The sequence below is a fragment of the Fundulus heteroclitus genome, chromosome 15 (assembly GCF_011125445.2).
Source record: "Fundulus heteroclitus isolate FHET01 chromosome 15, MU-UCD_Fhet_4.1, whole genome shotgun sequence".
Classification (NCBI taxonomy): Eukaryota; Metazoa; Chordata; class Actinopteri; order Cyprinodontiformes; family Fundulidae; genus Fundulus; species Fundulus heteroclitus.
In genome coordinates this window covers 24,391,690-24,402,598 of record NC_046375.1, presented here as the reverse complement: position 1 = coordinate 24,402,598, position 10,909 = coordinate 24,391,690, and the positions used below count along the sequence as shown (strand labels likewise).

Sequence of the window (10,909 nt, the reverse complement as noted above, 5' to 3'; positions counted from 1 at the left end):
TTGCGTTCGCCTGTCTGCTAAGCTCAAAACAACCGTGCCTGGCTTGACGGAGAAACCAGAACAGCTGAGCATCTTTACTACAGTGCACTTTTACTTTCGCCCTCTGGGGGGAGCCTCGCTGGAAAATCAACGCCGGTTGCATAGTATACCTTTAAATGTATGGTTTGCAGTGAGTTCTCACAAGGCTAGCTACCTTGCTGACCCGCTCTAAATCTTCAAACATCAAATATTGCCATAATGTCAAGGTGGCTTTAAAATTTGGCTGTGGTTCCTGAATATGGAACAAGTTCTTTATGAGCGGGCCTCAGGGGTATTAGCTAAAGGTATAACAACTGGAATAAACAAATTTAACAAAAAAATCTTAAGTTAGCATTTCACTTGCAGTGGATATTCCAACCTCACATTTGGATAAGATGGTTATTTACAAAGAAGCATATAGTCAATAAAAAGCACGACTGTGTTCACATTCCCCAACAACTGGGCTAAGGTCATATATACCAGAAAAGAAAACATTTAAACGTATCCAGCAAAACTATCTAAATAAAGCAAAACAAAGGGAATATCGAAGTTCCAGAAAAACTATTTTGTTGATCTTGTACTCCGCCACACTTTGTCATCAAAATGGTTGGACCTGTTTTGCAATATGCTTTTATATCAGAAGGCCAAGGGCAACAGACATTGGCGTCGCCAGGTGAAAAAAAAAAAACTACGTATTTTGACGCCTCTCAAAAACGATCCAAGGATGGAGTCCTTTAAGCAATTGTGGGCGATGCCACTCGTGCTAGTAAAAGGCGCTAACTGATGTATGGTAATATTTGTTGTAAGGAGTGTAGACGTCTATGTAAAAAAAACATTCCAGACTTGATACATGTACAGCCTTGTTTGCTGTGACGTATCCGCCTTGCCTTTTAATGACGTACATGACTGTCAAGTAAAAAGCTTCTGGTATTAAGCCGAGCTGCCACAGATTCTTTGAACATATTGAAGACTCCAGAGACACGAGCGTCACATGTTTAAGATGCCGTTTCGCTGATATGTGGCAGTGCAGAGGAACTTATGCGTGTTACATAATACAGTCAAGACCCGATTAAACTAATCTCATGCAATATTATGCAGACCCTCTGTCTGCACTAATGAACATTCCCTCACCTCAGCATGCGGAACGTTTGAAATGGCTCCCACAGCAAGGCAGTATGACCTATTTTTCTAAAAAGTTCTGTTAATGATTATTTAATTATTATTTCAGGCATGCAAACAGTATATAAAGCCTTGAACTTTCATCCTCAGATGGTCAGGTGATTAGGTATGGAAAAAGAAAAAAAAATTGTCCGTGTTATGGGAAAAGAAACTGTGGAGTAACACCCTGCAGATTTGTAACTCTTTATCCCAATACACAGAGGGGTGGATCATAAGCAACATACATGCTTCATAGAGACAGCGCTTCCATCATTTTTGTTTCATTTCTTAATGTTGAGTCCCATATAAAATTACAGATACATCAGCACATGTAGCAGGATAAGAAATGGTGTGAAAGCTAATTTGTTAGGGTTTGTAAACACGTTTCCATGGTTAGATTTATGCACTAAAAACACACTGCAAAGTTGAGAACATGAAGGCAATCTGGTTAAAATAAATTAAATAAATGAGCTAATCATCATTTAAATCTCTCAGCCTTATTTGTAAAAATCTCACAACAAGGACTACTTTCGGTGTTAAGTAAGCTTCAGCATCTTGATAAAATAGCAGTATATTACAATATATTAATGACACCGGGTATGTAGGCAAGTGAACATCACAAGTCCCACTTATCAAAAATAGTAATTTATACTGTATCTACAGCTATATTGAAACCAGCTATTTACATGAATTGTTAATAAAACACACCTAGACCTTTTTTTTCTCACTGTCTCAGGTTAAACCAGACTCATTGTTTTGGGTTAGCTAGGACTATGCCAGAAGAATAGGAACAATTTTTTTTTATTAGTTTCTTTAAAGCCATATTTTTGCATAAACTAAGATTGCAATGTCCCCAATTGGTTTACAGAAAGCCCAGATGGGATTCCATGGCTTTGTAAGCTTTTGATGGGTTTATTCACAACTTCTGAGTTTGTTGAATTTCCACCTGTGAATGTATTTGAAGGCAACACCTCAAAACCAAAGTTTCCTCATGTGACACCAAGGATCTTTTTTTTTTTTTTTTTTTTTTTATATAAAGGGTTCAGGAATCACAAAAAACAGCTGTGAACCTCAACAAGCCTGATTCATCTTTATGTTTTGGTAAGAAATGGGTGTAAAAAAATTCTCATTATTCTGGCATTTAGCAGATAGAAAAAAAATCAATCAAAAATTATCTAAAATAGCAAAAGTATAGTCTAATTGATTCATTGTTCTACTTTTTATGCAGTGAATGTAAATATCCCTTCTCAACTGCACCTGTGTCAGCTAAAAATGTACACCCAACAAATGCCAGGAATGACATCTGTACCCAGAGCATTTGGTGGATGCCTTGTTGTTACTGTTGGGGTACCACACTGGGTCTCACACAAGTACAGCCGACTGTGATCTCTTCAGTCCCCAGCAAAAAGACATACTTCTTCTTGGCCTTCTTCCCCGCTTTCTTGTTCTTTCTCTCCTTTCGGCTTCTGTAGAGGGACAGCAGAAACATGGGGGCAGAATGAAGTCCGTTACTGTTAACGTCTATTTAGAAATACACGTTCTGAAAGTGGGCTGCATGGTGGCGGTGGATAGCACCGTTAAATTCAAGAAGAAGGTCCCTGGTTTGAATCCCACACCTGGGGTCTTTCTGCATGGAGTGTGCATGCTCTCCCAATGCATGCGTGGTTCTCCTACAGTCTAAGATCATGACAGTTATGTGACGTAGTCACTTTACATCTCCCTTAGGACAGACAACCATGCACACACGCAATCATCTCCATGTGTCTTTGAGTCGCCCTGGCAACCTGTACAGGGTGTAGCCCCCTCTCACACAATGACTGCTTGAGATAGGCACCAGCCCCCTGATGACCCTGCATGGATAAGATGGATGGATGGATGGATGGATGGATGGATGGATGGATGGATGGGTCTGAAGGTGTGGGGACGGGTAAAGCAGAAAAATGACTCATCGAAACCAAATCTAAGCCGCGTGTTTCTCCAAAGCTTTGAGGTGAAACTGAGCCAAGCCTCATCAACAGCGTAGCAAGGATAAACGGGCATCTGTTTTTCTAATACAGCTGATGCAACAGTATAATTGAACTCAGTAGTTCAGACCAAATCACAAACCACCCCCATTAAAAAAAAATATATTACAGCTACTTTGTTACAATAACTGAGACCACCCACGATGCACTCTTATGCTGTTTAGATGCTAATCACACAGTGCAATCAGAAGGTTCTCTGTTACTTACAGAACTTTTAGCCAGAGGCTAAAATGTTTGAAACTTTTGAAATGACGCATACCAACAGTAATACTGGTACTGTTTTAACAGCATTTGTGTCCACTGTAAACATGTAAGGGTTGAGCTTTGTTCTATTTACTTTAATTTATCTGAAACTAGTTAGGGTGCTGTTTTAAAATTATCTTAACATCCGATGCTGCTAGATTAGAAAAACTGTTTATCGTTCTCAAATATTCCCAGCTGGTTTTCTCTACCTTACTTAAAACAGGAAATGTGTTAAACATGCCTAGAGTAATTCCTTTGAATGGCTTTGCTATAAACTAGACTGGTGGCAAAGCAGACGAATGGAGCGCCACTCGCCAGCACAGAGGCTCACCTGTACAGAACCAGAACCTGATATTTGATGGGCTTGGCCTCCAGAGTTAAATCCTCCCCTCCCCCGTGGATGTTCAGACAACCAGATGTGCTGCAGTTGGCCTGCGAGATCCTTTCGGGTAAACGGGAGGAGTTGAAAGAATCTCTAGAGGAAGAAAAAGGGGCAAACGATTAGTCATTCAATCGGTTTCATCGGTTTTCCTGCACGTAGTATGATTAATAGACGGGGGATCAAAAGCTAAAAAGTTCCAGTAATGAAAAACACAGAATGTCATAGCTTGGAAACTGTATAAATGCTATCCATCACTCTTGTTAAGATAGCAGTGTTTTCTGAGCTGCAGGCTAGCAACCCGAGCAAATAGCCTCAATAATTAACCAGCAAATATGCGCTTGGTTAGTAAAAAGCCGTGGAACCTTGGTACCGTTTTAGTCCAGGTTAGACTACGGTGAAGGTTGGACTATGGTACAAGATTTTCACTGTAGTCTAACTGTAGGCTAGACACCCAGTCCCACCAACCCCCCCCCCCCCCCCCCACCCCCTTCCCGCCTCCATAAATCACACCCCCTTAATAACTTTTGGCAGCGTTGCTTGTTTCATAACTGACTTTGTTTATTGCGAAATTCTGCCGTCTAACCACATCAATTTGCTCCGTGTCAGTGTGACTTTTCATACCCATTTTCACAACTGATCACTTCAAGTAACTTTCCATCTTCTATGCATGGGCTACTGTATATAAATGTGTTTAAATGACTGACGGAAAGGGAGCATCACACAACAACTTCAGACACTAAAACATATCAAATGAAGTTGTTTTTGAAACTCTTCTTACTATTTTTCCCCGTAATTAGTGAAAAACACCCAATTTCAAAAAAAAAAAAGAAAGTGATACACAATGCTTTCAATGCACGGATTCGAAGATGTTGGCGGGAAGGAGGGATAAAATGGCAGCACCTATCTTCAACAAACTGTCAAAGAGATTAATTTACTCAGAGCCCACGTCGATTTGCGCCTAGTTGCCCAAAACTACTATCAGAGTACCTAAGGAGCCATCTTTGTCAATACACATCCACTTTTGAGTCTTAAAATGTCAGACAAGGGTCACACAATAAAGCAAGCCTGAAGTAGTTTCTTTGTGTGACTCAGAGAGAAAAATCCACAATATAAAAAAATCTGATTCAGAAACAAAGAATGCAAGATCAGATGTGGCAAAAACCTCTTGGGTGTTTCTCTTCCAGTCTTTTTTTAAGCGTGAAAGATGCTTCTCGTCAAAAGGACATGGTTAAAATTCCTCTGGACTGTGGTTGTGGTGTCGTTTTGCTCGTATAACAACCAGAAAAAAGTCTAAAACACATTGACAGCCCTGTTCCTCTCGCAGCATGCATAAATCTTCTCTGAAATAAAACCTTAGTCAGCTGAACTTGTCATTTTGGAGCTTTTGGTTTTACTTGTTGAATCAACAACAAAAAAACACCAGGTCTTAAAAATAAAATTCAAATTAGTTAAATATTTTTGAAAGTGGCAGACTAGAAAGATTTAGCTGTCTTTGTTAAGTAATCAAACGGTCATCCTAGGATTTCAACAACGTCTAAAATTAACCAGAATACACTTTTGAAAAGTTAATATCAGCTCATGCTTGCACTCTTTCTACAACCCCAACAGTCAACATTACTGTTGTTATTGGAGAAACAACTGAATCAATGCAGCTCACGGTCCAACAGATGTGGAAAATGCATTCATGCAGCGCTCGGCCCCCGAGCAAGCAGCCCGCCATGGATTCCAGATTTCAGAAGTTTGAACTTAAGACTGAACGTTAAAGCGCCCTGGGATCTGGAGAGCAGTGCAGCGGCGTGTGGCGTTTCCTCACATGTATGTCCACGGCGACAGAGACAAGTCGGCGACGTTTGACGCAGATCTGAAGGAGAGGTAAGAGTTGACGGAGGGATCCAGAACCAGCTTCACAGTTTTTCCCCTCGGACTGATGTCCTGCCCCAGCTGCAGAGGGACCAAGCGTTTTTTGCCGGCGGCGGGAAGCACTGAGGCGAAACCCAGCAGTAGAAACACTCTCGTCACCTAAAAAAAGGGAATCGAGAGAAAAACAGGATAAGTATCGTCTATCACAAGGCATTAATTAAAAAAAACAACGATGCAGCTTCTGGCTAAAGCTAGTATTATGGTTGCTGAAAAATAAAAAATAAAAGCATTATATGTTGGATCCAAAGACTCAAACCCAATCAGTTTTAAGAACGTAGTCCTGCTAAAACTACTTCTCCAAACGACCTATGCAAAATTATACTATAAGTATATTATGTCACATAACCCTTTAATTCGTCCTGAGATAAAATCTCCTGGTGACAGACTGATGAGAGATGGAGATAAGTAAAGCAGTCTGACTCACCAGCAACATGACTGTGTCTTCTCTGCGTTTCAGCTTCAACTGTGGCGCAGCCCTGCTGTTTTTAATCTCAGCCAGTGTTTATATGCAGGCAGGCCGTGTCGGTGTGTGCGCTGCCAACATGTGCAGCCAAGCGTACTTCCGCCATGCCTTTTCACAGATTTTGCACATACTTGACTTTGTCTTTTGTATTCTTTCTCGCCTGCTGTCTGGGTTTTTTTCTTTTTTTTTTTTTCTTTTTTTTTATCCACATCCATGTGTTTCCCTTTCACCTCATCCTCTGAGTATGCATTAAAAACACAAAAGTTCCCCTGTGTGAAAGTTCAAAGGTGACACGTTCACGGCTCTGTTGAAAAGTGTGAAAACGTCTCCTCACCTACAGGCCTATTTCTTTTTTTCTTTCAAAAGTTCGTTTCCTCTTACCTGCATTACAGAGAACTGCTCTGTGTCAAGAAAAAAAAAAAAGCAAAGTATAATTAAGGCTTTAAAATAACTAATGAATTTAATTTTACAAACAGGTTTGCAAATGATTGCAAACACATTTATGCAACCAGAATGCCAGAAAAATGCAACTTTTTCGACCCATCTTCTGTCTTTGAAGCGATTTGCTGCCATCAGTACGGACTTTTAATCTAATTGAAATTAACTTATACAAGCATCAACTTCGAATTATTTTTTTTTTATTATCTTAGTGAGTCATTTATAACATTAAGCTTGTGGCTGCACCTACGCACTGCCAACACACACTAAACAATATAGGTCAAGGAAATGCTGACGGAGCTTCTTGTAATAACTCGACAGAACTCCAAAGGCAAACAACGTGATAAAATCTTCTCGCCTCGAGCGCCACATATGAGTAAGGACCCGACAAACTGGAGCACAGCTGTTCTGGAAAAAAAAGAGAGACATGTTTCTCAGCTACAGGCAGTCTGGCATCTTTTGCCCCAGCTACATCAAATAATCTACAGAATACAGTCACAAAGAAAATCAGATAAAAGCATGACTTTGTTGAACCAGAAAAAAAAAGAGTCCATGATCAGCCTCTCATTGAGTTTCCAGTAGCTTCCACATTCCAAATGAATACATTTTTACTTAACTCGTGCTTTACGTTGACTTCCAAATGTTTTTCTCATTTTGTCACATTACAACCACAAACCCCGACGTTTTTTTGTTGAGGTTGATGAACAAAACAGTTCATACATGTGAGGTGGAAGGAAAATTAAAGATGCTTCCCGTAACATTTCCATTAAAGATCTTAATTACAACTGCCAGTGTTTTGGGCTATGTGGAGCAGATTTTTACATCTGCTAAATTCTTTGGAAAGCAGCTGAGGGTCCATTAAAACAATAATTTTCACTTTCACTTTCTACTGTTTCTCTATTTTACTTAAGTCTGGGCTTTAACTGGCTCATAAAAATGTCTTCAAACTTCAGAAAAAAAGTCCAGTTGTTTTTGTTTTTTAACTTTTGTTGGAACTCATAAAAATGCTTTATACCATTAAACTGCAGCTCTGTCTGTGTTGTTTAGTATAAGATAAGATAAGAATTCCTTTAATATTCCTTGATGGGGAAATTCAGATGTGACAGTGGGAAACACACACAATTATTAGTGATGAGAAAAGAAAAAAAGAATACTAGGAAAGAAAAGTAAACTGTCTAATCTAAAGTTAGACCTAAAAAAAACATTAAGAGTAGAATATAAGGGTAAATAAATAAACTGACCAAAGGAAAAGTTATTTGATAGTGGAAAAATTACTCCAGCCTATAGACCTAACACACAGATTTCAGGTAACCCTCTATCTCATTCATTGCCACCTCCAATCCTGTTTTTCAGTGTTCTTGGTGCCTGGTGTAATATAGCCAATCTGTTTCCTTATTTAGGATGAATGACGTAACAAGTCAGAGTATTAATAGGTAAATGATGTATTATTGGCTGTATTATTCTAATTTCACTGGTTATTACACATTATTACACCTCTGATTGTGAATGCATTCTCAATGAACCCCTCAACAAATAGGTAGTGGGTATTTTATTGTATTTAACAATCAAGCACTGGCTGATATGCAAATCTCCTGGATATAAGTAATAAATACACAGTCTAGCGTTTAAATGTTTAAACGGCTTGGCATACTGATGCTCATAATTACTGAGTAGAACTTGAATGCATTATAATACAATTCAGTGCATCCTCTGAGTGGGAGAACTGTTCGACGGTGATATGTGTGAAACAGTCACTGTAGTAGCCCCAAAACGTTCAATCATAGCTACTTTAGGAACTGTTGCTCTACAGTTTCTTTTCTCTCGTTTATTTAATGAACTGGCAACTTGCCCAGAGTGTCACGCGGCCAGATGATAGATAATGTAGGCTCTAGTCTGTGCCCCGTCAAAGGTATTGTTCTAGACATAAAAGGAATGAACAAGTAGGCTAATTGTTTCAGCCGTCCTTTGTAGTTTTATTCTCATCATTTTGAGAAAAAAAAGTTTTTGATGTCCTGGGCCCCTGTTCTACTGCTTTTACTCCTAGCCTCCTAGCAAAATAGGTAAAAAGCCAAGGCGTGTTGCAGACTGTATTCTCTCTATTTCCCACATTCCAACTCAGCCACGAGGACTACAAATATGTAAATATCAGACGGTACCGTAATCTGAAAGCCATGAAAAATATGAGACTGTTGGACCTTCCTAAGGACTGCCCTCACAGAAGATTGCCTCCAGAGACTTACTGCCTGCTACAGCATCGGAGCGCCGCCCCTTACACTGGAACCATAGCTAAAGTGCAGTCTGCTTCCTGCAAAACCAGAGACTGAAGCAGGCAGACAACCACCACAGAAACCAGCTGCTTGTGATTTCGCTCAGTTTTTGATGGAAAGTTGGCTAGAACTGAGTGAAACTGTTTGCTGCAGCTGGAGGGAGCATCTCTGCAAGTGTAACTTAAAAGAAAGCTATCAAGCTAATGGCCATATGACCCAGAGGTGCTCCCGACATAACTTTTAAGTTTACCGCCACCATCAATCTAAATGTAATTTCTGCAGAAATAATTACATTCATTACAAATCAAGTCTCCTGAAGGTTATTGGTTTTTAATTCTGCAAACCATTCTTTAAAATATTTTCTCACTGTTTTCTCTGACTCTGAGTTGCATTTTGAATGAGTTGAAAAAGGGTTTCATCAATGGCTCTAAATTAGTTAAAGTAATTAGACCTCATTCTTTAAGATGAACTTTGGTTTACTAACTTAAAAGATCCTCAATGAACTCTAAACATGATATAATGGTTTCTATTATAATGGTTTTCAATCATTGTTATGTGTCCTTTTGTTCTTTTGTGTGCATAGTTCCTAAGTTTCTTTTATCTTAATCGTGCTCGGTAGTTTCAGTTATGTTTCACTAGCCTCGTAGAGAAGAGTTGTTGATTGAAATAAATTGTTAAGTCAGGTAAACAACATTAAATTGTTGTTCTCTGGAAATAAATGAATTTCTGCTGATAAATCATTATATTTCAAGAGAAGTTGTCACTTATTTATTCCATACGTGTGCTGAGTTTTCTGTTAGAGAATGCCAGGACATGAGGGCCTCTTTCACTTATTGTCCAAATATCAAAGCCATTTCTATGATGAAGAAAGTTAAGCAGCCAAAGGATTGACTCTCCATCGTCATTCAATTCTTCATGCAGCCTCCTTGCAAATATGTCAGGCTGGATAGTGTTAAATGCTGAGGAGAAATCAAAAAATTATAATTTAACATGGGGTTTTACAAGATTTGTAAAGGCAAGATGCACCAAAGTCTGATTAAACATTAAATAACTTAAAAGCATGTAATTGCACAACACCAAGATTCTATAACCAACATGATGGTACTAACCTAACTAGTAATTTAGCTTCTAACTTAATTATTGATTAAAAAGCTTCAAAAAATATAGAAATAGAAAAAAAATTGTGTGTCACACACATATCAGTTATTGCTTCAATCCTGCAGAGGGGTAGATGATGTTTAATCAGAATTTGGTGCATCTTGCCTTTACAAATCTTGTAAAACCCCATGTCACATTATAATGTTTTGATTTCTCATCAGAATGACAATGGAGAGTTAATCCTTTGGCTGCTTAACTTTCTTCATCATAAAGTTCAGCGACTGAAGGTGGGCATTTCCCTTTCTGATAAAATCATCATCAGCCCAAAGGCTGCATGTTATTGCTCTTGTTGTTTATTCTGTATGCAAACAGTTTTACCAGTGGACATCATGGCAGTTACCTTATTTAGTTTGGTGATGATACAGAAGTGGTCAGCGTTCTCCAGAACAGCAAGCAGGAACATGACCCTGTGTTGAATGAGTTTTTAAGTTGGTGTGAGAATTCCCACCTGCTGTTAAATACTTCAATAAAAAAGGAGATGTTGATCAGTTTTAGACCACATGTTATTTATCTGACAGATTCCAGTTTGTTCATGTAAATTATAAATCTTCTTTAAACTCCAGGGTTACTTCTGGAGTACCACGGGGTTCAGTCACTCCAATATGTATGCTTCCAATTGGCGAAATTATCAGATGGCATAGGTTTAATTTCCACTGTTATGCTGATGATACTCAGCTATATTTATCCATAAATCCTGATCAATCCAATCCATTAATTAGACTATGCAGGCATGTCTCGATAACATTTGCATTTGTTTCTACTCCTATTTGTTATTAAATCTTTTTTTTCTACAGATTTGCTCAGCTACTTCTTGTCATGGTGCAGTTTTGGGCCTGCC

The 10,909-nt window shown here is 38.8% G+C and overlaps 1 protein-coding gene across 1 annotated transcript; it reads right to left on the bottom strand.

Moving 5' to 3' along the window:
• Positions 1–2,184: 2,184 nt before the first annotated feature.
• On the bottom strand, positions 2,185–6,362 carry LOC118566247 (interleukin-17F-like). Its single transcript, XM_036147704.1, has 4 exons — positions 6,170–6,362; positions 5,639–5,844; positions 3,775–3,918; positions 2,185–2,642 (listed from the first exon to the last, which is right to left on the bottom strand). Exons 1-4 carry the CDS (start codon positions 6,176–6,178, stop codon positions 2,513–2,515), a joined length of 489 nt encoding a protein of 162 aa, XP_036003597.1. The 5' UTR covers positions 6,179–6,362; the 3' UTR covers positions 2,185–2,512.
• Between the last annotated feature and the right edge of the window lie 4,547 nt (positions 6,363–10,909).

Bases quoted from the DNA above. Each gene is read 5' to 3' on its own strand.
- LOC118566247 (XM_036147704.1), bottom strand. The intron at 3,919-5,638 runs GTGAGGAAACGC...TTCTTCCTCTAG, and splicing joins CTGTCGCCGTGGACATACAT to AGATTCTTTCAACTCCTCCC. The intron at 2,643-3,774 runs GTGAGCCTCTGT...GTCCCTCTACAG, and splicing joins CAGGTTCTGGTTCTGTACAG to AAGCCGAAAGGAGAGAAAGA.